The sequence below is a fragment of the Ophidiomyces ophidiicola genome, assembly GCF_022830035.1.
Source record: "Ophidiomyces ophidiicola strain CBS 122913 chromosome Unknown scaffold_1, whole genome shotgun sequence".
Classification (NCBI taxonomy): domain Eukaryota; kingdom Fungi; phylum Ascomycota; class Eurotiomycetes; order Onygenales; family Onygenaceae; genus Ophidiomyces; species Ophidiomyces ophidiicola.
The window spans coordinates 611,471-639,202 of record NW_026054641.1 but is presented as its reverse complement, the minus strand read 5'-3'; the positions used below and the strand labels follow the sequence as shown (position 1 = coordinate 639,202).

The 27,732-nt window shown below is 42.8% G+C and overlaps 11 protein-coding genes across 11 annotated transcripts; 6 read left to right on the top strand and 5 right to left on the bottom strand.

Moving 5' to 3' along the window:
• Nucleotides 1-708: 708 nt before the first annotated feature.
• MUQ1 (choline phosphate cytidylyltransferase) lies at nucleotides 709-2,249 on the top strand (the record flags this gene model as incomplete). Its single annotated transcript, XM_049249327.1, has 3 exons — nucleotides 709-838; nucleotides 909-1,026; nucleotides 1,076-2,249. The coding sequence occupies 3 exons, from the start codon at nucleotides 709-711 to the stop codon at nucleotides 2,247-2,249; spliced, it is 1,422 nt and encodes a 473-aa protein (XP_049111521.1).
• Nucleotides 2,250-4,153: 1,904 nt separating this feature from the next.
• Nucleotides 4,154-5,399, bottom strand: COQ2 (Para-hydroxybenzoate--polyprenyltransferase, mitochondrial precursor (PHB:polyprenyltransferase); the record flags this gene model as incomplete). Its single annotated transcript, XM_049249326.1, has 2 exons — nucleotides 4,154-5,220; nucleotides 5,270-5,399. The coding sequence occupies 2 exons, from the start codon at nucleotides 5,397-5,399 to the stop codon at nucleotides 4,154-4,156; spliced, it is 1,197 nt and encodes a 398-aa protein (XP_049111520.1).
• Nucleotides 5,400-5,892: 493 nt separating this feature from the next.
• LOZ57_000217 (uncharacterized protein) lies at nucleotides 5,893-6,842 on the top strand (the record flags this gene model as incomplete). Its single annotated transcript, XM_049249325.1, has 2 exons — nucleotides 5,893-6,017; nucleotides 6,080-6,842. 2 exons carry the CDS (start codon nucleotides 5,893-5,895, stop codon nucleotides 6,840-6,842), a joined length of 888 nt encoding a protein of 295 aa, XP_049111519.1.
• Nucleotides 6,843-7,260: 418 nt separating this feature from the next.
• Nucleotides 7,261-7,898, bottom strand: UPS2 (Phospholipid metabolism protein; the record flags this gene model as incomplete). Its single annotated transcript, XM_049249324.1, has 2 exons — nucleotides 7,261-7,683; nucleotides 7,746-7,898. 2 exons carry the CDS (start codon nucleotides 7,896-7,898, stop codon nucleotides 7,261-7,263), a joined length of 576 nt encoding a protein of 191 aa, XP_049111518.1.
• Nucleotides 7,899-8,656: 758 nt separating this feature from the next.
• On the top strand, nucleotides 8,657-11,589 carry LOZ57_000215 (uncharacterized protein; the record flags this gene model as incomplete). The annotated part of the gene is made up of 2 exons (XM_049249323.1): nucleotides 8,657-9,159; nucleotides 9,213-11,589. The coding sequence occupies 2 exons, from the start codon at nucleotides 8,657-8,659 to the stop codon at nucleotides 11,587-11,589; spliced, it is 2,880 nt and encodes a 959-aa protein (XP_049111517.1).
• A 980-nt stretch (nucleotides 11,590-12,569) lies between these two features.
• Nucleotides 12,570-13,908, bottom strand: LOZ57_000214 (uncharacterized protein; the record flags this gene model as incomplete). Its single annotated transcript, XM_049249322.1, has 5 exons — nucleotides 12,570-12,798; nucleotides 12,866-13,002; nucleotides 13,066-13,341; nucleotides 13,425-13,742; nucleotides 13,804-13,908. 5 exons carry the CDS (start codon nucleotides 13,906-13,908, stop codon nucleotides 12,570-12,572), a joined length of 1,065 nt encoding a protein of 354 aa, XP_049111516.1.
• Nucleotides 13,909-14,831: 923 nt separating this feature from the next.
• LOZ57_000213 (uncharacterized protein) lies at nucleotides 14,832-15,907 on the top strand (the record flags this gene model as incomplete). Its single annotated transcript, XM_049249321.1, has 5 exons — nucleotides 14,832-14,914; nucleotides 15,221-15,277; nucleotides 15,329-15,428; nucleotides 15,500-15,800; nucleotides 15,855-15,907. The coding sequence occupies 5 exons, from the start codon at nucleotides 14,832-14,834 to the stop codon at nucleotides 15,905-15,907; spliced, it is 594 nt and encodes a 197-aa protein (XP_049111515.1).
• Nucleotides 15,908-17,034: 1,127 nt separating this feature from the next.
• Nucleotides 17,035-18,182, top strand: UNG1 (uracil DNA glycosylase; the record flags this gene model as incomplete). Its single annotated transcript, XM_049249320.1, has 3 exons — nucleotides 17,035-17,396; nucleotides 17,466-17,925; nucleotides 17,994-18,182. The coding sequence occupies 3 exons, from the start codon at nucleotides 17,035-17,037 to the stop codon at nucleotides 18,180-18,182; spliced, it is 1,011 nt and encodes a 336-aa protein (XP_049111514.1).
• Nucleotides 18,183-18,582: 400 nt separating this feature from the next.
• On the bottom strand, nucleotides 18,583-20,676 carry RFA1 (Replication factor A protein 1; the record flags this gene model as incomplete). The annotated part of the gene is made up of 6 exons (XM_049249319.1): nucleotides 18,583-18,676; nucleotides 18,733-19,628; nucleotides 19,693-20,239; nucleotides 20,289-20,379; nucleotides 20,437-20,588; nucleotides 20,645-20,676. The coding sequence occupies 6 exons, from the start codon at nucleotides 20,674-20,676 to the stop codon at nucleotides 18,583-18,585; spliced, it is 1,812 nt and encodes a 603-aa protein (XP_049111513.1).
• A 333-nt stretch (nucleotides 20,677-21,009) lies between these two features.
• On the top strand, nucleotides 21,010-22,665 carry HIS7 (Histidine biosynthesis bifunctional protein hisB; the record flags this gene model as incomplete). Its single annotated transcript, XM_049249318.1, has 1 exon — nucleotides 21,010-22,665. The coding sequence occupies one exon, from the start codon at nucleotides 21,010-21,012 to the stop codon at nucleotides 22,663-22,665; it is 1,656 nt and encodes a 551-aa protein (XP_049111512.1).
• Nucleotides 22,666-23,039: 374 nt separating this feature from the next.
• On the bottom strand, nucleotides 23,040-24,788 carry PDI1 (protein disulfide-isomerase precursor; the record flags this gene model as incomplete). Its single annotated transcript, XM_049249317.1, has 4 exons — nucleotides 23,040-23,421; nucleotides 23,492-23,931; nucleotides 23,993-24,371; nucleotides 24,421-24,788. 4 exons carry the CDS (start codon nucleotides 24,786-24,788, stop codon nucleotides 23,040-23,042), a joined length of 1,569 nt encoding a protein of 522 aa, XP_049111511.1.
• Between the last annotated feature and the right edge of the window lie 2,944 nt (nucleotides 24,789-27,732).

Here is a 27,732-nt window from a genome sequence, read left to right as displayed (position 1 = left end):
GTGGTGGAAGGGTTGAAGTCAGGCTGAGGGCGAATGGCACCCGTTGGACGAAGCTTCCTCATCGCCGTTTCAGCACGCAGCGCCCGTGATTGGTTGGTTTCTGGCCCACGGATAACTACGCCACACCTAGTGCCGTACATACAAGACTCATTCCCGACTGTTCGCAGGTCCCCATGCGGGTGGTCCACAGGTGCTCTAAATGGTAATTACTGGTGCCAGACACTGTTCTTGCCGGTGCGTAACTGGGCTGATGTGGGTTGAACTGTCCCCAGATGTTGCAAAGTGGCTCAGCAGGTCTTGACCTTGTATAGTTAATCAGGTTAAGCTACTGAATATAACCAAGTAAATCTAGTATTAGTAAATATCTTACTGATAATAATCAGATGTGGCCATGCACATGCCGACAAGCAGGGTTTTCTATGGATTCTACAGAGAAGGCTGAGAGAAACTGATTTTATGGTATGGAAGTAGGTACAGACTCCTGAAATCGGCTGCTAGCCTTCTGGACGCCCTGCTGGATATTTTCTTCCAAGCGCCTTTGCACATCTATCACTGACAAAACAACCATCTGATTAGAGTGCCAACTAACGAGTCAAGCAATCCAGAAATTGATCTCTTGCTAACGCTTTTGATCTCCGAGCCTGCGGCGCCTGAGCCTTAACTTACCTTTGCCTGTCCGGAGTATACCAGCTCTAAACCTGAATCAGCATGGAACCGGGACCCCTCACTCATGGATCAGTTCCTCGTTTCGGCGAATGGCCTGTTGACCCGCAGGAGGACATTCCTATCCAAAAAGACCGCATTTGGGTGGATGGCTGTTTTGATTTCAGCCACCACGGTCAGTAGCCCATGCCGGCGAATTTCCGTATGTCTTGCCCTTGGTGCCGTGGCTAACATCAAATAAACAGGTCATGCCGGAGCGATATTACAAGCCCGGAAATTGGGCAAGGAGCTTCTAGTCGGCGTTCATTCGGATGAAGAAATTCTAGAGAACAAAGGCCCGACTGTTATGACACTTGCTGAACGGTCCGTTGTCGCCCCCTTGCCTTCAATTCCGTTACTTACATTTGCAAAGAGTTGCAGCTGTGAACGCCTGTCGATGGGTTACAAAGTCGGTTCCCCATGCCCCTTACGTAACTTCGCTGCCTTGGATCTCTCATTATGGCTGCCACTACGTTGTTCATGGTGACGACATCACTTCAGACAGCGACGGAAATGACTGTTATAGATTCGTGAAGAGCGCAGGGCGTTTTCTTGTCGTGAAGAGGACTCCAGGAATCTCGACCACCGATCTTGTTGGGCGCATGCTCCTCTGTACCCGGAGCCACTTTATTAAGTCCTTGACTGCTCTTTTGGCTGGTAATGAGGGTCCTGGCACTCGTGAGGAACTTCAAGAGCATGCGAAGCAATCCCTTCAACGAATCAAAGACTACGCCTCTGATGAAACTGGCCTTAAGCCTGGGCCGGCGGTATGGACTTGGACGACAAGTTGTCAAGGATATAATGACAGCCTGCCTACTCTACCAACGGGTTCTTTTGGACAAATATTCCAAGGCAAAGGGCCTCGACCTGGTCAACGCCTTGTTTATGTTGACGGTGGTTTTGATCTGTTCTCTTCAGGTCACATAGAATTTCTTCGGCGTGTACATGAAGAGGAAAAAGAGCTAGGCTCTCGCCAGCAGTGGTATTCGCCGGGTCGCGTCGCTGCGCGATTAGAGCAATTCGGCGAAGATTACGCCCCTGCATATGTCATAGCCGGCGTTCATGATGACGAAGTTATCAACAGTTGGAAAGGCCTAAACTACCCGATCATGAACATATTTGAGCGTGGGCTTTGTGTTCTCCAGTGTCGTGTGAGTGGTTCGAGAATGTTTGATTCTCCAACCCTTGTTTTCATAACTAATTCCTACTACCAGTACATCAACGCCATCATTTTTGGGGCTCCATTTACACCATCAGAGTCGTTTTTACGATCTCTCCCGCTCGGAATGCCTAACGCTGTTTACCATGGGCCTACTACTTTCATTCCCCTCACTTATGACCCTTATGTTGACCCAAAAAGGATGGGTATCTTTAAAGAAATTGGCTCCCACCAATTTCAACATGTCAATGCAGGTGAAATTGTCCAAAGAATCCTAAAAAGTAGGGAAGCGTTTGAGGTACGACAGAAAACGAAGCTCCTGAAATCTATCGGCGAGGAAACTATAAAGCAGAAAGAACAAAACATCGAACTTCGATCTTCTAACTAGCTTTTTCTTTTCATATTAAAAACAGCCAAGCATGCAACTTTGGAGGTTTTGGGCTTTTCAGTAAACACAGGTTGCTCTACGTTTTCCTTGGGATACCAAGCCTGGCATTGGCATACTTTAGGTGCTTGTTTTGTTAGAGTTGAAGAATATGAATATGGAGCCCTTTTTCCATATGTATACATCTCTATATATGTTCCTGCCCACATCCCATTCCACATAACATAGTCTTATCTCTTTATAGATACTCCTCACTCTTCAAACAACACCTTAGCTCTCTGTCTAGGAATCCACAATCATTTTCCTAGCCAGCTTGCAAACTTCTCCACTTTGTCGTCGAGCATCAAATTTCCATTTCTGTGAAGTACAAGATAAGCATACGTAGCCATACCGAGGAAAGTCTCATTGAGATTTCACCTTTTCTTGCATTGCCAATTCTTTTAGAATCTTCCCTACCATAAAGTAAATAAGTTCTTTTTGTTTCTCCACCACTCTCTGTGATTCCCCATAGCGAGAAGCCAATCGGCCATGTTTGAAAATGGCCTGACTATGTTTTTTCTTAGATTCTTGAAGGTTGTATCCTATATGGTCTATGCAGTGGGGTCCTAGAACTTCTACCCCCAGACATAGGATCTTTTTTTTAATATTGGTCCATTCTTGCCACTTTTTTTCTAGCTCGCCCTCCATAGATCTCAGTTTCCAGCTAAAATCTACCATTTGATCTAAATAGCGTGCCCAATCAAGGTTGAGTGATTGCTCTCTATGAAAAGTTTGGCATTTTGGGCCTGAAGCCGAAAGAATATCAAGAATATTTGCATGATTTGCTTTCAGTTCTTTAATTTTTCTTGTAGATATCAGGCTAAAGCCTGAGAGCCTGCTGGCAAGAAGGTTTTCAGCGTTGATAAGGGTATTAAAAGCATCGCCAACTATTTCGTCTCTTGTACCCTCGAGAGATTCTTAATTCAGAGTTAATTAAGGCAAGGACCGGGCAGTAGGATGTGATCTTACTGGAGAAATCATGCAGAGAGCTTCGGCAGATAGGTAGATGGCTATTTTTAAAGAGAAGCCTCGTGGCACGTCTTGTGTGCTCATGTTTGGTAATTGATTTCTGTAGTAATATGTTGTTTTTTGGGCCTAGGACGCGAGACTGCTGTCCCCCTCGAATGACTCTTGATCTGCATATGGAGGCTTTCCTGGAGACTTGATTCTGAAATCTGGTTTTCGCCATAATTGCGAACGCACTCTCTGTGAAGGTTCTGCTACATAAGTTTGGCAGAAATGTAGATTGGAAGCGAGACCTGTCCCCAATACATGTGGCCGTTTCCTATTTTAGCCGATCACGAGAACAAGTAATCTCTGGACACCCAACTGCCATTGCCTTTGTACCAGAGAAAGAATTACATTGCGAATCTACAGTTATAGAAGATTATGTCTTGTATCTAATGTAATTGCATAGCTCACAGAGAATAACAAATATAAGATTAATAAGAAATTCAAGTATACAGAGAGAAAAGCAGAGGTCTGAGCATTGTACTGTATGTATAATACTTAGATATATTTGAACTGGAAAGGTAATAAATGTTATCTATCTTTTAACTTTAGATTCTTCCAGAGTCAGAACACTTTTTTGTCTAATAGCGTTACTAACTCTCTGTTCTGATGCATAGATATTAATGTGAGGATTGTTGTTTGTGGAGAAAGATGTAACAGATCTATGATACTGAATACTCCGATAATCTTTGACAGAATCCGAAGTTTCAAGTCATCACTTCCTTATTAAAAAAAATGTGTAGGCGCTGTCGCAGGGCATACGCACAGGACACACATGCTCAGGTATGGTTGCAGGCGTCTCAGGGTAACTATATGAAATCTTTGAGATAAGTAGACCTCTTGTGGTTATTTATGAATTAATTTTCCGGGGCGCAGTATACTAGGTGATGGTCAGATCTGTAAATTCCGAATACCTGGAGAAGGTAATCCGCAAATAGCCCGGTAACAACACCACCGCCGGTAAACCAGCAGCCATATCTAAACCACCACCAGCAATTTTTGACATCATCTAGTTTGACACGCCAAACCATGACGCTAAGAGCAATTGATGCACTGCCGCAGCTCCCAACAAAGAAGGCGGGGCCAGAGCCCGCTGCAATTCCGGCAAGAGTGAGTAAACCTACCTGAACCGCTGCTAGGCTGGACAATATTGATTTCGTATTTCTCTTATGTTTTAATGCAATCGATTTGATCCCAGCAGCAGCATCGTCTTTTACGTCCATATGTGCGTATATTGTGTCATAAAGTACGGTCCATGCAACGCAACTCGAGTATAAGGCCGCAGCAGCTGTTGCGGCGCTGTCATTAACTAGTAGATCGATGCCCAAGGTAGGAAACCCCATTATGGCGCCCCACGAAAATGTTAAGCCCAGGACCGCTTGAGGGTAGTTTGTGATTCGTTTAGCAAGTGGATATGTTGCCACCAGAAGTAGGCTGGGTGTTGCATACCAAAAACAGTCCGCGGGAAATTGTAAGAGAACTGCTAAGCCCGAAAGGAGCTGAGCGCCAATAAATACAAGTGCTTTTTGTGGTGTAATTGCATTTCTTGCAATTGGTCGGAATTTGGTTCTTTCCACGTGGGGGTCCAAGTTACGATCCCATAAGTCATTGATTGCGCATCCCGCGCCTCGCATGATCAAGGAGCCCAAGATAAATAAACACGAATATGATGCGACTTCTAGTGGTGCTGCCATGGGTGTGGCCATTGGCGCAGCAAGCATGGTCGAGAAGAGACAAGGAAAAAGTAGGTAATATGTACCAGTTGGCTTATCTAGTCGCATCAATTCGGCATAGGGTATCCATGACGTGGGAAGCAAAGCAATGAGGCCGCGGGTTGGAGGTGTATATTTTGTGGTCAAGGGCTTGGACGTTGGGCCTAAGTGGGTTACGGAGGTTGTCGATGGACGAAAAGCAATGGTGATGGCTATGATTTATTCAGCAACCTCGGAGCATGGGTGGCAGTGATAACTCACGCTTTATGCTGTGGTTTGTTTGTAGCCACGGCGCAGATAAAAGGGATTGAGCGCTTCTTTGAATACCGTATCGGCCACAGCAAGGGGTTGCGAGCGTGATACACGCTTTGGAGGCCTTGAGTGAACGCATTTCTCGTCAGGGCTGAATTCGACACGGAAGATACGGATCGTCTGTAGTCGGAGCGCGTCTTAACGAACCTGGTAGGTCAAATTAGAGGTGTTATAAAAGTAATCATATGCTCAGTACTCCTTAGATCGGCATACTTCGTACGCCGTACAAAGGGAGTTAAACTAACTACTTATAACTAGTTAGTTAACTGGCTTGATTATTCACCCATGACTCAGATTAAGGGGACATGCATGTGCAGCTCTGCGCCCTTCATATCAATGGCTGGCCTTTGCTTATAAAGTTGCAGTAGAAGCGCTTAGCAGCTATTGGCAAGAGTGGAGTAGGTGAGCCTTGCTTGTGTACATATTTAGTTAACTATGTATAAACATTGAAATTGTTGAATTCAAAACGGATGTTTTAGTTAGTTGTACGGAGAGTACGGAGTAACCTTGCCCCCTCCCCCACCCAACACCCCCTTCACTACTAGGTATTCTACTCATATGTCACCTACAGCATGGCACAAGTCCCAGCGCAGGTTCCTACTACATCCTACAGTATCCAAAATGCTAGTGCCATATATATACATATCCATGAAACTTCAAGCAAGCGAATACAGACATTAGATTACTTACGAAAGGCGTTAGTCCCTTCCCTGCTATTCAGTGTAATGAGACTGCAACTACTGACTACCACCATGAAAGCCATGAAGGAAGAGTCTATTGGTTCAATACCATTCATTTCACGAGAACAGATATCTCCCGGCTGCCATATTTTGAGAAACGGAAGCTCGCCCGTCGGGCCATCAATTATTTGCTGCTCGGGTTGTCGCTCCCGCCAATATTAGATGTCAGCTCAAATTCTTTCGAGTATCTCCGTTCCTTAAACGCTCTGCTTATCGAATTCGAGGCCTTTCAGCAAATACACCCCGTCGATGGTGGAACAGCCTCAACCCTTGCCCGTGCCCGAATTCCTCAAATGTTTAAGCGATCAACCCATACTGCCACCAAAGCCAGAAGAGCAAGCTCAGCAACCGAGATAGGCCTCCCGATGCTGTCGAGTGACCAATCGGATCTAAAAGCAAAAACGGGCAACATAGCTTCTTCTACAAATGCCGCTTCTACGGTTGCCTCCTTTCCATCCATCGCCGAATCCTCGGATCTTCTCCCGGGCGAGGAGTATACATATTTGCTAACTCCCACGCTACCATTTGATCCTGACTTCTTTGAGACCTTCTCCACTCTATGCGATGTCCTGATAGATTGTTATACGAGACTTATGGCTCTAGTATCTAGTCCCTCCATATGTACAGCCGCTTTAGGCGAAATATTTGCGAAGGCAGATTCCCGGTTACGGAAAGTAATCATGTCAAGCGTTGTGCGAGAATTCGAGGACGCGAGCCGCAGCAGCGTAAAGGGCGAAATTGCTGGTGTTGGCAGAGTAATATTGGGAGGCCTGGTAGGCTAGTTTGAATCTTTTCTACCATTCTCAGTATTTCACAAGTTATACCTTCTTTAGCGTTCTTTATATTCCAATCAGCAAATCATAGGGTTTTCATTCGTTTTCTTTAGTGTTCTAGAGTATGGCTAGCGTATGGAGTAATGCTTCATGTAACGGCAATATGATGCTCATTCGTATAATGATACAATGGTGCAGTATATACATAAAGTGCAATTTTATCATGTCCCGGTGCGCTAAGTATGCTGCAGAAAAACGCCGTGAGTAAAAAGCAAGTTTATTGCGCCCGCCATTGGTAAATTTTCAAATGTGGGGTGAGAAATATCAGATTTCCAAACTCCCAGCTTTTTCCCCTTTTACATCAAGAAGCAATGTCAATGAAATAATCCATCACGCGAAATTGGATATTGGGATGCGAAGGTTGATGTTATTGATGAGTATTCCGTAGAAGTTCCATTTCCCTTTGCTCCCTGAATACCCTTCGACTCATTTCGAGAACTGTTTCAAACCCTTCTCGCCCTTTCTTAGCATTCTGACTAAAGGTCTCAATGCTAAGCTCTTCTATCTTGTTCTTGACTTTTTGCCAGCCGCCGCAAACGGCGGTGATCTGAGCATCCTGTTTGAAATCCGTTTTTATTGTCGGCCTTAATTTAGAGGGCTGGTAGGTAACAGTCTCTTTGACATTAAGGACGTTTGACCATGTGAGATTTGAGGAAGACATTGTAACTTTTTTGGCAGCAGCATCAACATAGGAGACTTCGTATACATGTGATGTCGAAGAGCCCCCAAAAAGATTTAGTATCCATTGTGGAGCAGACTGGTTGCAGGTGATTAAACGTTCTGTCCGTAGCTAGGTAGCTGAGTGTCAGTGTCTTTCTTAGAGAAGAGCTGAAAGAAGTCATGCAGACATACTATTCCAGATGTAGGATCCAGCGTGCGCGATAGTACATCAACAGCGACAACATGAGTGGATTTATTGTTCCACGGACAATATTTCTGCCAGTTTGCTGTAGAGACTTCCTCCCAGGAATAATCAAATGTACATTCCGAAGCAAAAACTTTCATGCTGATATAGACCTTGGATTAGACAAAGGGAATTTTGGGGAAATAAGAAAGTGAGTATAACAGATTGACAAAAACAAAAATAACAGGCCAAATTACGGGCATTAATAAAAAGCAGTGAAGGGGCCAGCCAGAGGCAATAAGTGACTTGTGAAATGGAGATCCGATCTCACGAAATCGGACCGAGGAAAAATTTGGGTTGATTCCAGGAAATGCTGACTCAGCGGCTAACTAGTGGTTATTTGGGAGTACTCCGTACTCCGTACATACTCCGTACATACTCCGTACCTACAAACCAAATATGGGCTGTCTCACCACTTACACAACATGATCCTCTTCTGAGGCCAAATCATTAACATAGCTAGATGTTAATTCAAATAGATAAATTGAAATTTTCCTGTATGATCCCTACCGGCCTTTATAGGGCCAGATAATATTTCGAAACCTAAGGTTCCAATGAGAGCTGACTAATTTATTCCTTTGACTAGATCAAATCTCTCACCTCATTCGAGTCCCCGATCGCCGATTGTCCGTATATCAAATCAAAGCAGAATTATAATTCTGTTACCATTACACTCATCCAAAGTGTTATTCTCAACACACCCTTCGTCTCATAAGCTTGCATTAGATCTCTTCCCTCTCCCTTGATACCCTAGTGCATACTTCTGTCAAGTGCGAGCCAAAACAATCAGCTTTCCTGCTCATATGGCCCACGGATATTTGCAGGGAAATTTTCGTTTTCTTATCGCGTACAATAAAAAATGTCGTCGGTTGAGGCGCCTAGGGAGCCTTTGAGCAAGGCGGGGAATACTTTCCCGTCCTCACCACAGCAAAAAGATGCATCAAACCGACTGACTTCCTTCTTTCTTAAACAAGCTATTCCTTTTCTCGTTCAATGCAACTTAATTTCCGTCGCTGCCTTTGCTAGCATTGTTTTTCTAATTTTATATTCAATTTTTGGTCGAGTTTTTTTAATTCTTACTGGTGTTATTGGGGGCGTAATACTGCATGCTTGGTGGGAAGCATTTAGTATTGGTTCTGATGAGAACAAAGCTAAAGAATCGACCCGAAGGCAGCGAGAAATTGGTGTCGAGGTTGTAAGAAGGCTGTTGGCTGGTGTAGAACTTCCAACAGAAAGAACACGGGCAAGCGTCTGCATTACTGCTGAAGCCCATACTACTGAAACAAATCTTAAAAACTCGAATGAACCGATGGCTTCTGCCATAGAAGGATTCATTGATATTTTGATTAAAGACTATATACGGTGAGTTTGACAAACAGCCCGTAGAATTGTATGATATCGCTGAAGGCTTGCAGATGGTGGTACGAACCTATTTTGCCCTCGGAACATGCATTTCCAGATACGTGCCGACGTTTGATGCTCCGCTTTGTTTCTTCGCTTTCGGCTCATCTCGGGCGCAAGAGACCTGCCGAACTTTTTGTCCAATTCACAATGAATTCGTCTTCGGTAATGATTGTATTCCTCAGTGAATTATCAATGGCTGTCAATCTTTCAAATACTAATGCTTCTGTGGCCGATGCCCTCAATGAATATTTGAGGCAATTTCCGGATAGCGGACTTTCAAATCTCCTGTCCACAGAACAACAAAGAAAACGTTTAAGTCTTCTGACTAGTGAATTACTTAAAGGTTTTCTCGATTCTAACACATATGACTGTGAACTGGCACAAATATTTTTACGAGAAATACTTACTGGAGTTGTTCTCGAGGCGACTATAAATACTTGCTCCGCGCCAGAATATCTCAATAGCTGGATTGTCCACCTCTTTAAGGAAGGGGAGCCTGAACTAGTAAATGCTATCGATGCTGGCCTGGATGAATTAGAAGGAGTAGGGAGCGAACTAGGCGCTGTTTCTGCCGATCCCCTATCCGCTTCCGAAAATTCATTTTCAAGTCTGGCTTCAATTCAGTCTTCAGGTCGCGACGATTTAGGGCATTCAGACAAGCTGTTGTTTAACTCTGGTTCGAGCTCCAGGTCGAGTAAAAGGGTGAAAGAATGCAGCTTCGAAAGTGCCCCTAATTGTCCACAGGGGGCACGTCGATCCAGAAACACTTCCGATTACTTAGCTTCTTGTCCGATAACGTCAACAAGGTCAACATCTGATACCAAGATTGGTTTCAAGGATTTAAACCCGCAAGGGTCAACTGTGATACCAAATTTGGATACATCTTTGGAGGACATGAGTAGTCATCACGGAGTAACACTCCCAAGGTCCATTCAATCTAAGCCTTGTCCAAAGGATATAGTTAATACAACACAGAGCATAGCTAACTTTCACAATGCTTCAATATCGATACTGGATGATTCCACCCCAAACGCGGAAGCCAAATTACGCTCAAAGCCAACGACAGAATATCTCATACAAATCGAGCCGAGTGGCGCGCACCTTACAGGCTGGATGATTGCGAGAAAGTATGTCGATTTTGAAATCCTTCACGAAACTCTGCGTCGCATATCAGTTATATCAGGGACCACCGAGTTCTCGGCGAGCTACGCAGATTTGCCAGACTGGAGAAACCGAAGACCGCAAGAATTATGCACACACCTTGAACGATATCTACAGGATGCTTTACACCATAAATATCTTGCTGAATCTGAAGGAATGAAACGATTTCTCGAAAAAGGGTTGGGAGCGGCTTCTCAAAACAAAGCAGGCACAAGAACAGGCTTTGGTTTTCGTAACCCTGCCGTTTTTGAGGCCATGGGGAAAAATATGATGGGAGTCATAAGCCCTAAAGGTGTTGCTGAAGGTGGTAAAGCTATGCTCGGTGGAGTGACGGGCCTTTTCAGCAACTCTGCTAATGGGTCGATGGGAGCAAAGATGGAGGGTTACACTTCTCGAGGCCGCACCGAATCCACAAAATCGAAAACAGACTATGACATTTCCATACTGAATGAATCTCGCCCTGATGATTTCGTTCACACTGAATTGACCCAATCGTCTCCTGTACAGAGATCCCATATTTTGGATGATGACCGTACCGCCGAATCACTTTCATTTCAAGCCAATGACGCTGCCTCGCATAATAAAAAGACTATTCCCGAGCGAGATAGAAGTGATAGTATGGCTTCAAGCCGAAACCGGGGCACCTGTGATGGTTTAATTCCCATATCTGAGAGTTCCAGTGAATCACTAGAATCAACTACCTGCTCTAATACACGAAGCAACAAGACAGTCGACTCTTCCCTTTCAGAAGAAGAGACTATCCTTATTATCGAATTATTGTTTGCTGTTGTGAACGAAATATATGGACTTTCATCTGCATGGACACTGAGAAAACGGCTCCTACAAGCAGCAAAGTCGTATATTCTGAGGCCTGGCAACCCAAGCCTCCAATCCATTCGTCAACTTATTCAAGGCATGATCAGCCGAAATACTACCCACGAAGCTCTTGCTGGCTTCATCAATACAATTCGTGAATCTTGTTTTGCCACACAAGCTGATGAGCCATCGAAATCTTTCCCAGCAGATGCAGATCGGAGCAGTTTGCGGGATAGCGCCCGCAGCTTGTTGATTTCAAATGGCCTACCGCCGGCATTAGTCGGTTGTATGGGTGTGGGGGCAACAGATGAAGCTCTTGGGCGGATTTTCGACTGTCTTCAGGTGGAATCGGTTGCAAGAGGATTTGTCTGTTCCGTTATATTGCAAGCACTGAAAATCATAGTTCAATAAGGCCCGTGTTTATTATATAGAGATCTGTATGGCTCATTTAGTCTCTGATCCTATATATGTCTTCATGCTTGTTTATGTACTCCGTACGTACATATTTTTTCTTTAAGTCATCTATCCGCGCCACGCGCCCTTTAATGGGCGCTGGCCATCCCAAAGTATATTTTTGCTCGGATTTCTACTAAATAATTAATAAATAGCCACACAGCAATGTTTAAAAAAATGTGAGTAGCTAGTATCATAGAGTAGGAGATTCTTCTTTATTTTCTAACTTTTTAAATAAAAAGGACCCTTTGTTGAGTGGCTGTGAAATATTTTGTATAGGGTCTTTCAAACTGCTTAAGATCTGCTTTCTCTTTTCTAATACACAATGCATACAACATTCATTCTTTTTTTTTCTTTACAGAATTCCTTTATTTATTACATCACTAAGATCAGACTGTGGCTAAAGCTCTTTATTAAGTTCCCCGTTTTCAACACATGCAAATGAGCTTCATATATGGTACTAGGCCAAATATGATGGCACCACTCCCTGCTTTTACACCAAACCCAACACTTCTCACGATCACATTGCTCAACAAGATTATATTGTACCATATCAATTAATACATAAATTGTAGATAATTAGAAGAATACTTTGATGCTGATTTTTTTAAATGATTTTGAATGACTAAAAATTATCATTACATGCTCTTCTACTCTTCATGAAAATGAGTCAGAATTAAATTATTAAAGATACAGTAGATAGTCGAAGTACTATAAATAGGGTGTCAACACATATGACGAGACAAGTTCTAATATATACTACAGAGAAGTTTACTTGAGGCCTTTACCATTAAATATTCAGCATATTAATGTTACATGCTTTGGTAAAAAGTGTCTAAAATTCTATGTCTGAAATTTATTTTGAAGCCAACACCATCTTTTGAGACCGTACAGCTGTTATTTTCGTGCAACGTATTTCAAAGTGCAGTTACCCAAAATTAGGCGGTTTTCTTACCAAGACCGAGAAAAAAGTCGCGTGTCAATTCAAAGCTGAGCCAGCTGCTGGCCATGCTGGGAGCCACTTTCAGTAGATTGGGCACAATTCCCTTATACAAACCTCTGATACCCTCTTGAGCAAGAATGATCCGGACCGCATCCCAAATTGACGTATATCTATAACCAAGACCGGACATCGTGTTGATCTGAAATCGTCTCCGAAGTACATCGCTATAGGAAGAAAAATCAGACAAGAACCCCCGCAAAAAAAAGAAGGAAAACGGCAAAGAGTACTTACAAAGGATAGGTGCATGTTTGGGCGACAGCTCCCGAGATAGCACCTGCTAACAGCTTTCGGGACGGACTTGGATTGAGTTCTCCCTCTGGAGTCAAATATCTCCGAACCGATTCGTACGTCATGAAGTTCAGCCCAACCTTCGAACCTAATTAGCAATCAGAAGTATTTTATGCCAATAGAAGATCAGGGGTCGAGCATACGTAAGGCGCCACGCCAGCAACGGTGGGAAGAATTCCACGATAAAGCGCTATTGTCCCTCCTTCAGTCTGATACATGAGCCGCATAGTGTGGAACATGCCAGGCAATTTTTGACCACTACCGTGCTTCAGCTCAGAGAACGACGCCGATTGAATCGATAAACGGGTCCGGACAATGTCTAGAGGATACGTGAATGTGACAGAGGTAATTCCGGCTAAACCTCCGCAAATCAGGCGACTTAATGGTGTTAAGTCACCGTCAGGGTACGGTTCCGCAAACTAGGGAGGCCCGATATTAGTCGTAAATGTAATTGGCAATTATCTACCACGAGCAACATATGTTCACACACACGGGAACATACCTTTTTATATATGCTATAACTGCCAAACTGTACGGCTGAATATGGAATAATTCGAATGCAATTTGTCCCATTTCCGCGCATGAAACCTCGCCAGCCTTCCTCTTTCCACATCTTTATCAACGCCTTGGATATGGATAATCTATATTCATTTCTGCCGGCATTCTGGATTTGAAGGAGAATCTTGAGCCTTTCTAGAGGGGAAACAATTGTCCGGGAAACTGCACCGGCTACTCCACCAGCTATGAACGCAGCAACGACAGGGTCCCTTAGAAACGATTCTGGGTCTCGGTACCAAATTGAATGGGCATTTTGTGGTACCTGAGTGCCATTCTAATGTTAATAAGTCATCGGGGCAAGTGAGTCAACGAGAAGTGCATACCTCTTGCGAAGGCGGACTTCCTGACAATGGAGCTTTAAGGAACGTATTGTGTGTCTTGGTCGCTGGACGGTTGGGAGGAGGGTTCTCCTTGCCACCGAGACTCATAATGGGTGGGCCGAGGTGACAACTATGTGATAAGGAGTGAGACAAACATCTATCAAGGTCTGGGCAAACGCACCTTGACCATTCAGAGAGGTAGCCAACCAAAAATAATACTGATAGCGACTGTCCTCACAGTATATTTATTCGCAGGTTTGGGGTTTGGCGATGGGCGTTTGGTTGAATGTCGTCATTACCAAAATGGCCATGGAGAGATCGATTCAGTATGCTGGGAATAATCTAAGAAGGTAGTATAGATATAGAAACATAGCCAAGCCAAACTGATATGAATGGGAGAATTATGCTAATTGAAAGAGCTGGTACGGAGTACAGTATAGAATTTGACTTGACGGTCAGGTAAGGGCTGATATTCTAGTCAACGCGGAGTAAAACAGGCCCATCTAGCCACTTTGAAAGACAATGGTAATCTTAGGTAAAAGGGAAAGAAATAAATCTTCGCCTCACAAAGATATGTGAGTGTAGTAGTGTTATGAGGGTAGTATTATTTGATGGATTTCCTTTCCACTCTGTAATCATATTTAGATTACATAATATAGCTACCTCCCCGGAGACATTGTTTCTCCATTCCGTTACCACCCCCTGATGTAAATACTACGTCTAAAGGTATTGAACGGAGTACTCCGTACTCCGTACTCACTCCATACAACCAACCTTACTCCGTACATGGTAACCTAAGACGAATCGAGTCTAGCTAAATCAAGAAGTTGAAAAGCCTTCTTTCCTTCATCAACACACATGCCCTAGGTTGTCATCAGACATTCCACGACATTAGTTCCATCTTCATAGTTGTCTTTATTTGTGTACTATCTGTGCTAGTTTCGTTTCTCGGCCTTTTTTTCTTGTACCGCTTTCTGGTTGTGTGCCAGCTCACATAGAACAGCTCTGCAGTGTTTTTATAACTATCAGTCATGTCTCGCAGCGGCACCACCCTCTATGTCACCGGTTTTGGCCACGGTACTCGTGCACGAGAACTTGCGTACGAATTCGAACGGTACGTCCCAGTCGTGGATGCTCTCCTCCATCGATGTCCCACGAACGATCCTCTTTCCGTCCCCCATCTCGAAACGTCATATTTCGCGAAATATCAATCTCTCCTCCCCGTACCTCTCGAGCGCGTGTAGTCCATCGACGACTTTATGACCTAAAAATCCTATGTGTATAAAAGCTCGCCCAAAATAGCGGTTGTCTATTCGCTCCCTCACGCCTCGCATCTCGACTTGAACCCCTATTGACCTCTCATTTACCGAGCCCTACCTGCGATTTGTCTTATCATACTAATAGCGTTTCCCGATTGAAGGTATGGTCGACTTGTTCGTTGTGATATTCCGGCACCTCGAACTGCTGCTAGCCGCCTGTAAGATTCCTGGGAATTGGAGTCGACGATAGCTTTTAATTTACTTTTTAGCTTCGCCTTTGTTGAGTATGAAAGTCGACGTGATGCAGATGATGCATATCATGAAATGCACAACAAACGAATTGGTCGCGATGATGTTTTGAAGATTGAGGTGAATTTTCTTGCATTGACCCCACCCCTTTCTAACAATCTTGACTATGGATTCTGATATATTAATGATAGTGGGCCCGTACTCCCCCATCTGCTTCATGGCGATTCGATTCTGGCCGTGATCGCCGCCGCGACCGCTCCCCACCTCGCCGCATGCGATCCCCTTCACCTCGCCGCAGCCGTGGAGATTATTCCCCACGTAAAGATGATCGTCGCGACCGTGACTACGACCGTCGAGACCGCGATCGATCTCGTAGCCCAGATGATCGCGAGCGTGAGCGTGATCGCGAAAGGGATCGGGATCGGGATCGGGATGACCGTGATAGGCGAGATGAGGATCGCGAGAACGGAACTAATAACGATGACAGGAAAGGTAATTCCTAGTAAGAATTGCCTGCTTTTTTTCGCGTTGGTAACCAGTGACTAGTTCCCTTGGATTCTCCCACCCCTGCTCATGATGAGCTAGATACTGCTGAGTAGGCCATATCGGTTAAGTGGTAGTCGTGTCCTAGTTCCGTTCGAGGGTTAGAGCGCCGTCCTGAAAATCGCGTGCCGGTTTTAATCCTGACTGCCTTCAATGCCCATCAGTGCAGAGCCACTGGAACCGATTTTTCGATACATATTATACAGGTCATGCCCCGTTTCTTTCCTTACCTGTCTAAGTTCTGTTTCCCCATCTGCATCCCACCATTGTATGTGCCTTTTTTTACTCTTGAAACCAAAAAAATTTGGGCGGAATAGGTCTATATTCTGCTGTGGTCAGATACGTTCACAATACAGGGCGGTGTTTACGACGGTTGCCTCCCGAACCATCCGGTTTTTATCCTTATTTTGCTGTCGTCCCGTTGGCGAGCAGCTGTTTCCCGTCCTGCTTCTCATCAAGGCAACTCGATTTGTTTGGCCTATGTAGTTTCTTCTATTTACCTCGTCTAGTTGAAGAAAATCCGGTTTCGGGTTATCAAAACCGCACTGGCGCCTCCCTTCTATCTCCTCCCGTCCACAGAAAGCAGTATTCGGGCAATGGTCGCTTAGTTAAACGGGTGGCAAGTCTAATTAGGTAGTATAGCTACCCTGTTGTATTGTATACTTTTTCAGCATTTATTTGAAGATTGATTTCACTCTAACGCTGGTTTTGCATGAAGGGCTACAATTCGTAGTCTGAAAAATCAGACGCCAGGGGTTTGTACTCCCCGTACAGAGTATATTTAATTGGTGGATATGTCGGGCTGCGTGTTCTTAAAAGCCGATGCCTCCAAAAGTATGTACTCCGTCCATAGAACCCCCGGGCTATGGAACAGGAGCCGCGTCACACCCTTTGTACGTTCATAGACAGAACATGCATACTGTACGGAGTACATACGAAGTACGGAGGGTCAACGTATTTATGTAATCAAGGCTACTTACGGAATACTGGGACCTTCATCAGACCCTGTACGGAGTACGGGTTAACGAAGTTCTTTCCTTACATTTGTATCGCGATTTCTTGCATGTTTCCCAGTGACAACTCAAGAAGTCGGGAGCCCCTTGCTCCTTCAGTTTCAACAACAATTCTTCCTCGAAAATTATTTGACCTTTTTTATCTGTTCTCAATAGAAGTCCATTTGACCATGCCAGGTTCAAACAGTCTAAAGCGAAGTGCAAGCCATTTGGCTGTTTCCACCAACGCAAAAAAACCGAAACCAAACAGGACTCTCACATCATTCTTTGGTGTTCCGAAAGGCGGTGAAGATGATTGTAGAAATCCTATTTCTAGCCCTTCGAAATTCGACAAAAAAAAATGGATTGCTTCCCTGACCCCTGAACAGAAAGAACTACTTCAACTTGAGATTGACACCCTGGACGAGAGTTGGCTGGCTCATCTGAAAGATGAACTCATTACTAAAGACTTTTTGAAACTCAAGGCTTTTATCCAGAAGGATATAGCCTCGGGAATACAAGTCTTTCCCCCTCTTGCTGACATCTATTCTTGGTGCGCTCTTCAATATGCATACATTCCATAACTTTATAGCCTAACTTGTTTCTGTTCTTTTCGCATCAGGTCCCGACATACACCACTACACAAGGTCAAAGCCGTGATTCTTGGTCAAGACCCTTACCATGGGCCTGGCCAAGCCCATGGATTGTGCTTTTCAGTCCGTCCTCCCACTCCAGCACCTCCATCACTCAAGAACATATACATTGCTCTCAAAAAGGATTATCCCTCATTTGAATCGCCGCCGAAGAATGGCGGACTCCTTACCCCATGGGCGGATCGTGGTGTCTTGATGCTGAATACTTGCCTGACGGTACGCGCCCGATGTCCCAATAGCCATGCTAAACAAGGCTGGGAGCATTTTACACAAAAGGCTATCGATCTGGTTTCCAAAGTTCGTACTCGCGGCGTTGTCTTTCTTGCTTGGGGCAACCCGGCCGCGAAACGTGTCGCTAACGTCAATCGAGAACGACATTGCGTGCTGCATGCTGTTCATCCAAGCCCTCTAAGCGCGCATAATGGATTTGTAGGTTCATCTGGTTTCCTCCTGCGATGTACTGTTTCACATCTCATTTTTCGCTGATGAACTCTAAGTTTGACAGTGGACATTTTAAGAAAGCCAATGAGTGGCTGGAAAATAGGTATGGTGCGGAAGGTATCATAGATTGGAGCCTTACTCCTAGACCTATCAAGCTTGAGAATCATACCACAGAAACCTTGTTCTCTACGAAACCAGAAGAGCCTCAAGCTGAAACTCAAGGGAGCCAGGTTTCTGCAAAGTAGTTTTGCCATGGTCCACAGGCTAGGTATATCAATTAATCACAGCTCTTCTAGTTGGGTAGGGAGGGGAGAAGCCCAACTAGAGGCGTACTTGATATTATCTAATACTCGAATTCAGCTTATTCTATTTTCTGGATTGTACTACCCAGTGGAATGCAAATTCTCTCTGGATATCAAAGAGTTGTATATGCCCCGTATGCCTTACCTATATATATAATATATATCTGGAAGGTACTAAGGATATTAATAGATTTATAAGGACATGGTGCATATACATTTCTAACGTATTTACCTCACTCTGAGCTAAGCAGTACAAATTCTCTTGGGTCAAGAATCATTACGTCGTATCTCATTCAGGGCCCAAACTCCGATTCATCGTTTGCATTTAGTAGTTCTTTCTCTTTTAAGAGATATCATACATGGCGATTAAATCAGCAATTTTAGAAGCTTCGACTGAATAGTTTATCGGAGTAGCAGTCAAAACTTGATAACGAACCCTACCAAACGGTTAGCTTTTACACTATTTGAGCCCTCATGGTTTTGAACATCTCACCGTTGCTGATTCTGGTAGGTATCGAGTTTTGCTCTGCACTTGAAATTCCACGTCTGGCAGTTTGCGTCTAGAACAGATTCACTCGCGGCCTTGTCATCGTTCTCTTTTAACTCCATAAGACTATCTGCAGTCATTCCTATAATAGAACGTCCCACATCATCAAAGCAATTTAGCCACAGTTGGCCAGTGTGGTCGGCTACATTTGTAGAAAGGATATATCGATATTCAGGTTTAGTATGCGACTTTTCACAGTGTTCACATAGCCATTGTCCAGAGTCAAGCTGAATAACCTTTTTGTTGCATCCTTCTTGAAGACAAGCAGGATAGCACATGCTATCTTGCTTGACAAAAATCACAGTTGCTTTCAAAAAAAAGTAATCAGGCTTCTCGGACATCCCAAGCTGCTCGTCTCTAATTTGAGCGATTGTTTTGAATGGATCTTGTCGAGAGCCAGTTGCTGATGCTGGATCGCTGAATGAATGGGATGCAAACTGGTCAAATTTTCCTTGGGCTTCATACCAGCCTTTGAGCTTGTGAGCTTCTTCGATGTCTGGATCTGCTATCATTGAGCCAGAACTCAAGAGGCTTAGGGATCTCCCCCCAAAATCAGAAACTTTAACGCCTTTAAAGGCAAGGACTGATGCAGGCATCTCCTCAAAAGAGGTGGCCATTGTACCCCAGATAGTAAGCCGAACAGAGTACCCAGTATCATCAACCAGCGTAAGCTCTCGCTTGGTATACCTTTTGCCAGTTGACTTGGATGGAATGTCCGTGACTTGATCCGCGGTTTTCAAAACTCCTAATATGTCAATGGTTGTTCCTTTCTCCACGGACTGTAAATCGGCAATGCTCGTAAAATTATAACGCAACCGAGGGACATCTTCATTGTCCTCTGCCTAGATAATTTTGTTAGGTTTTACTAAGCTATAAAATCCCCACATTTAAACTAAGGAATCTTACCTTCTCAACAACGGTATCCCTCTCAAATGTGAGTTCATAGTCGTTATTCACATTGCTAAATTCCCTCTTTGCCATTTGAACACGGCATGGGCTGGATATATAATATACACTGCCTTCTTCGAAAAGTGGATAAAGCAAATCGCATTGCTCCTTGAATGCCGTAGCTCGTATCTCTCCACTATCATCCAAAAGGTTGACGTTAAAAAGCTTTCCCTCACCATTCCTATTTTTCCAAGTTTTAATCGCAGATTTACTCGTGCATCTGGCTTTAATGGTCCATTTATGAGAGTATGGCGACAATGCCTCAATCGGATAGATATTGGCGTGAACAGGGGCCATTGTCGGTATACCAGTCCGTTGGTGGTACTGTTGCTGGGGCTGTGGCGGTGGATTCTGTCGTTGCGCGCCGTAGAACCCATTACCAGAGATCGACGTAGAAGCGGAGTTTTCTGCTTCGGAGGAAGTGATCTCCAGTGCCTTTGGTTCCCCAACCCTGTCGCATTCTCCCAAATCTTCGAGAACATCAAGATCTAACACGATCAGGATTCTGGCAAGGGTCAGTCACGGCCTAGGTACGATATAAGACGAACACATACCGCTTGCCTTTGACAGAATTGGCTTGGAACGATTTTAGCCTTACGAATGATCCACGGCGCAAAGCTCCACTGGACGCAACATGGTTCAGAGCTATAGGACATATTTAGATTAGAAGATTATATTCCACATCGTCGTCGCAGCACATACAGCTTGCTAGCATGGTTTGCACAAAATTCGACACGTCACTAAAAACCGCTCTATACCTATCATTTCCCCCGGATGGAGGAGCAAGAAGCTTCACATGAAGACACTGCACAATAGGATTAGGCACTTTGGGCTTTGAATCGTCGAAAATCGCACTGCAAGGGTAAGTAAATCTATCCGGTATTACAGCAAATAATTGTTGGGAGTTTACCTAAGAGCCCCGATGTCAATGTGGCTCGCCATGTTTTCCCTCACAAATCAAGTTCCTAAATTTCAAAGTGATATGTGCATAACTAACGCGTAGTTTTCCAACGCGTTGTTGGGCGTAATAAATAACTACTTGTAGTTACGGAGTATATGTAACGTAATTCCCCACCAAACGCCCGATCTGCCGATCTCACCTATGACAACTCCCCCGTGACCTTGCCAAGTCTTCTAGCCTGTTCATGCACCTGCCCATAGCACGGGAGTTGTGTTTGGTGATGGATTAAATACGTTAAATGTTAGTTAAAACTTTATAGGGCCTACCAAAAAATTCTGTCAATGAAACCAAATCCAGTAGGAAGAGAAAAAAAAATGCCAAAAGTGCACTTGCTGGATTATGTTGCTGGGAATGTCAGATCTCTTGTGAATGCAGTGGAAACATTAGGATATGAAGTTGAATGGGTTACATCCCCAGCAGATGTGAAGAAGGCAGAGGTGAGCAACGAGATTACTGAAGCTGAAAGTAGTGTACTGACGTTCATCCAATTGTTAAAGAAACTGATATTACCAGGTGTCGGACATTTTAGGCATTGCGTAACCCAGCTATCTAAAGGTGGCTTTCTTGAGCCCATTCGCGAACATATAGAGTCTGGCAAACCATTCATGGGAATTTGTGTCGGTCTTCAGGTACTATGCCAAGGTTCAGCTGAGGCCCCTGGGGTGAAAGGTTTAGGACTGGTTCCTACGACCCTGGTGAAATTTGATTCTTCCACCAAGAGTGTGCCTCACATTGGCTGGAATTCCGCCAAGTGCGAACAAGAGAACGTGTTTTATGGGTTGCAACCAGGAAACAAGTACTATTACGTACACTCGTATGCAATTCCTTACAGTAGGAATATTTTTGATGCCGAATGGGACGTAGCGACTGCAATGCATGGAGAGGAAACCTTCGTCGGTGCCATCAGCCGACAAAATGTGTTTGCCACCCAATTCCACCCCGAGAAAAGTGGCCCGGCCGGATTGAGTACGTTGCGTGCTTTTCTAACCGGTGATAAGAGTTCAGTGAAGTCCCAGCTGCACTCTATGGCGGCGGGAGGTCTTACACGGCGGGTCATCGCCTGCTTGGATGTGCGCGCTAATGATCAGGACGATCTTGTGGTGACGAAAGGAGATCAATATGACGTACGTGAGAAGGAGGATGGCGCTGCCCAGGGGAATGTCAGGAATCTTGGTAATCCAGTTGATCTGGCCAAGCAATATTACCAACAAGGAGCAGATGAAATTGTCTTCTTAAACATTACCTCTTTTCGCAATTGTCCGCTGGCGGATACACCAATGCTTGAGATTCTTCGTCGGACGGCTGAAACTGTATTCGTTCCGTTGACGGTTGGTGGAGGTATCAGAGATATCGTCGACGCCGATGGGTCTTATATTTCGGCCCTGGATGTTGCAACACTTTATTTTAAGTCGGGTGCAGATAAGGTAAGCATCGGTTCGGATGCGGTGACGGCTGCTGAAAATTATTACGCTGCTGGAAAGCGGCTATCTGGCGCTACAGCCATTGAGGCAATATCAGGTGCATACGGAAAGCAAGCAGTTGTGGTCAGCGTCGACCCCGTTCGAGTATATGTTTCTGGACCGACGGACACGGGGCACCATACGATTCAAACAGATTTCCCGGACGATGCCGGCAATGAATACTGTTGGTATCAATGTACGATAAAGGGTGGCCGCGAACGGAGGGATGTCGATGTGCGGCAATTGATCGAGGCTGTTGAGGCCATGGGTGCTGGGGAGATACTACTCAATTGTATTGACAAAGATGGTGCAAGCAATGGTTTTGACCTTGAATTAATAAAGGATGTTAAATCTTTCTCCACGATTCCAATAATCGCATCTAGTGGTGCTGGAAAGCCGCTCCATTTTCAGGAGGTATTTGAACGAACAGAAGCTGATGCTGCTCTGGGTGCCGGCATGGTAGGTTCCAATATACCTAATTTGCCTTCATACCTGGCTAACACAATTTAGTTTCATAGGGGGGAGTTTACAGTTTCCGATGTCAAGAGCTGCCTCCAAAAAAGTGGTCTGGTTGTGAATATGTTTTCACAACCCAGATAAATGTTTTAGGGTAGTTTTCTTTAAAAAAGCAAGCTCATTGTTTCATTATGAACAAGAATATACTACCAGCCATAGTTTTTTCAAGCAGAAATATTGAAAATGAGAGTTACAGATATTTCACACTATGGCTATCAACCTTTGATCGAAAGTACATGAGTATTACAATACTCTGTAAATTATAACTGAGTTAGAACCTGACCAATTTCAACATAGAAAACGCCTGTATCATATAAGAAAACAGCTCTGAAAGTTGAAAAATTGTATGTTTTGACCTTATTATTCCTTTATAATTCTTCATGCACAGTAGCTTCTGGACGATCCGAAGATGTTGATGATTGGCTCTTAGACTCCGCGCTTGGAGTCGCACTCTCAGCTTTTGATTCAAAAGTGACATCACCACCCTCTTCCATGCCCTTAACATAAGCATCGATGTGATACTTTCCATTATCACGAACAAAATTAGCTAGATCTTCGATAGTCCTGGTCCCACTATATTCTACCGGGGAATCTTTTGAACCAGCCGGGTAGAGTTTGATTGTAGGAAAACCCTGGATTTCATCGGGTACATCATTAGCAGTGGCATCGATCTTGGCAATGGTTACCTTTGAAGCGAACTCAGGATTGTTTGCGTAAAGGGAAGCTAGCTGGTCATATTTAGGTGCAAGGCTAAAAAATTGTTAGTTAGTACAACAGGAAGGAGCAAAAATTCAATGAAGCTAGCTTTAAAGTAACTTACGCTTTGCAATGTCCACACCATGGGGCATAAAACTCTAATAAAACGTCCTTATCAGTATTTTTGACAATCTCATCGTAGGAGCGTGCGACGACAACGCTAACAGGGCCTTCCTGTGACTCTGGGATTGGTTCTGATTTAATGCTAGGTTCGATCTTTCCGTCGAGAACATCTTGAACAAATTTTGAAATATCCTTTTCGACAATCTCTTTATCTTGACTGTAGGGAAATTTGGTGTTTTTAACCGTATCCTGGATGGCAAATGCAGGGAATTTCTCTGGGTCAAGATTCAAATTTCCGGCATGAGCACCGAATGCTTTGGCATCGATTGTTGCGAAATTGATGGAGCCCTTTAATTTTTTAGCAAGTGGCTTGAACTCAGTGGTAAGGCGTTCACGTTCTTCTGGCGTCTCAGCAAAAATATATGCCAGAGGAATTCCAGTCTGAAAAAAGTAAATGGTAATGTCAGTCAATCAACGACGTATTGTTAGGGCAAAAACCTACAGCCATGTACGCCGAGTAGGTCTCGGGCCCAACTTCACCAACAAGTGGAGTGCCGGCAGTTTTAATGAAAGTTGTGATAGAATCCTTATTGAACTCTTTGCGAAAAACATCCTTTCGGTCATCGAAATCCTTATAAAGAGCGATCCCAGGGCGAGGTACGCCCTCAGCGGTGGCTAATGCAGCATCATTTGTGTCTGCAAAAAGGTAGTCATCACGCAACTCCTCCGCAATGGCAGCGAAGGTTTGATTGGATGCTTTGTCTCCTTCCTCAAAGAAGCCAATGATGACTATCTTATCAAGTGCTATAACAGTTTCCAAGGTATCTGACGTTACCTTGGATACTGTGGGAAGTGACTGTTTAACCATGAAAGACACAATCCTAATGCAAGTTAGCGATGGTAAATATATGCTTTCATTACTCTGCATACGATTGGGATTTCCTTGCACCATTATAGGGCTTAATAGACTCTGTTCCCCGGAAAACCTTTAGAGTCGGATAGCCCTCTATGCCATACTCTTCACACAAGCTAGCTTCTTCAGTGCAATCCACCTTTACCAGCGGGATATTCTTCTCTTTGAGCTCCGTTGCCGCGGTTTCGTATTCTGGAGCAAGGGCTTTACAATGACCACACCATGGCGCGAAGAACTCAGCCAAAACTAAGTTGTGCTCGGAGATGAACTCTTTAAAAGTATCAGCTTTCAGAGAATGAACGCTTGACTCGGCATCAGTGGCGAGTGCAGAAGTAGCAAAGGATATGCCAGCTAAGCCAAGTGCAAGGTGTCGCAGTCGGTACATCGTGGAATAGATTCCTAAGTCATCATCAACTAAATTTCATTGACACCTAGGTGACATTCGAATAAGGGGTGAAGGGAGTGGAGCGTACCCAAACAAAGAGGATTTATTTGAGGAGAATTTACAACTAGTCAAGCATAGTAAGAAAAATCAATATATCTCACAAGGCCGAGGAATTTGCAGGTTGTTATAGCTTGCACTCTGTGGCTTGATGCAAGAGATAAGGCCAGGCTGTTCTTTTCAACTTAGAGAATTAGCTGAATCCATACTCCTTGGTGAGTGGACAGTTATTATTAACTAGCCGCCTGATCAGCTCTGGGGCTTGGCGTCGACTTAAAAGTTATATAACGTAATTCCTCACCGAACACCTGATCTCACCCAATGACTGCTTCTTATGAAATTACCACTACCTTCAAAATATGATTATTCAACAATCACATAGTAAATTTACTTAAGCTATTAGTTACAGCAAGTAGGAAAGAAAGAAAACATAAAAATTAGTATGATTAATTCAAAAATTGACAGAATGATCTAATAGCTTAATCTAGACTGACTGCAGGGACAGGAATTTCCCAACTGAAATCCCATTTCTAATGAACTAATGGAAAATTGAGATGAGACTGGAGCTTGTTGATTCAAACTGAGATGGAACTGAGACTTGAGTTCCAAGTATTGAAATGAAAATGAAACTTAATTTAAAGAAAATGAAATTATTGAATTAAAGATAGAGATTTTCAATTTCTCTAATCTTAAAAAAAATCTTATTTTATACTATTTTTAGTATCAAAATCATATATAAATGTACATATGCATTTTGACTTGATTTGTCAATTTTTCTATTTTGTCATATTTTGGTGTAAAAAGACACTTTCAAAATAAAGTTTGAAAAAAAATTAAAGTTGTTTTAGAAATAGAAAAATCTAGAAATGAGACTTAAAATATAAAATTTAAAACTGAGAAGAAAATAGGACTTTTATTCATATTTGAAGCTGAAATTAAAACTAACTTTTAAATTTTGAGAGAAGATGAGAATCAACTCAATTGAATTTGACTTTAAGTCTTGTTTCATTGAGATTTCAATGAAATTTCAATGATCAGTCTAATTTTAGTAGCTCTGCAATTAATTATTAAGCTTCATTACATTAATGTTTATTATCACTGATTATGACAGATAGTTACTAATAAAAAATTGAATATTAGCTGAAATTCTGAATTGAAAGTAATAATATATCTGCAGATGACTTAACAAAAATCTTATCTAGACAGAAATTTAAATATTCATAAATGTGAGAATTGAGTGGTTGCAAGTAACATGGCAATGACTTACAGTCTTTGTAAATGAGATGGGGTCTGGTGAGAGATGGTTATGAAGAAATTCAAGCATAAGAGAGAGAGAGATAACTTATATTGCTACAATAGTATCTAGAGTCTCTAGATATGTTGTCACTGATCTTCATAAGAAAGTGTCTGTGGCAGATTTTGTGTGTTCAGCTATGCTAGTGAGATTATATGACTAATTATGAAATTTATGAATCTTAGATGACACAGAGTATATACTAGTGAAATCATGTAATCAGTTATGAAGTTTATGAACTTCAGATGACATGAAGTATGATCATCTAAGCATCAAGAAAATTTTATAAATCTCTTTTAGATGATGAAATGAATGTAAAAAGACTGCAATACAGAGTCTTATAGATTTCTTCTTCTTCATAAATTTTGATTCTCAAGATGTTGATGTGATCAAGATCACAGTAAGAGTGACAGCTTCACTGTGATTATAACAACTTTTTACAAAATCTCTTTTTAATGTAATGAAGTGACTATCATTTTTCATAATTCATCTAGTGATATTTAATAATTTTTTGAATATAAATATCTCTTTCTTAATCTTCTCTCTCTTTCTCTTTCTTTTTTCTTTTCAACAACATTCTTCTTTATTTTGATAAGAGTTTCAGACAAGCATTTTCTTCTTGATAATTATAAATTCTGAGAGACTTCATAAATGACTTTTCTTAGTGCTAACACATCATGCAAAGAGAAAATTTTGCTGTGTCTTTCTTCTGTTCAAAAATAAAATGTCAAAACATGAGCAACAATGACTCAGTAAGTTTAAGAATAAAATTTTAATCAGTCATCATTTAAGATTCTTTTTAGAAGCAATAAGAGAGATGTCTTTAAAATTTTCTGCTTCATTTAAAGTGAAATTCTCAGTCACTGTCATTTCTTCAGAAAATTAAAGTGAAGAGACATCATTGCTGTCAGTTTTTATTTATGCAACAGAGAGTTATGTTTCTGAAGACTTTAAGATCTCTTCTTAAATGTCATAATTCAGTTAGTCTGATTCTGATTAGAATGATGTAAGTGATTTTTTTCTGTTTCTTCATCTTTTAGTGCTTCATAATCACTTTTACAAAGTCTGAAATGTCTTTTATAAAGTGTTTTCTCACTCCATAATTCTCTTTCCATGTGCATGACTGATGACTTATTCAGAGTGCTAATATTCAGACTTAACAGAAACACTTAATGATGTCTACTGTGTCTAATAATAATTCTTTTTCAACTACTAGTTTCATTATCTTGATTGATCAGATTTTGAGAGAGAGTGATCATTCATCTCTCAGATCTGAAACTTCTATTAATAATGCATCACTTCATTTTTCTCAGTTTGATTTGTTTCTATTACATTCTTGCTCTCAGCTCATGCTTTTTTCTATGCTGCACTCATTCTCAAGCATTGATTCTGTCTCTGATGCACTCAAGATATGTTGAGTTGCTTTGTAACATGACTTATAAGACAGTTTCTGCTTTGTAAATTCATTTATAAAGTGATATTGAGAGCTTCAGCTAATGCTTTTCTTTTTCAGAAGTCAGTCTTATTAAATTCTTTTCTGTCTATTGTGTCTGCTTCTGTTGTCACTTCTCTAACATCTGCTCCAGTTGCTAA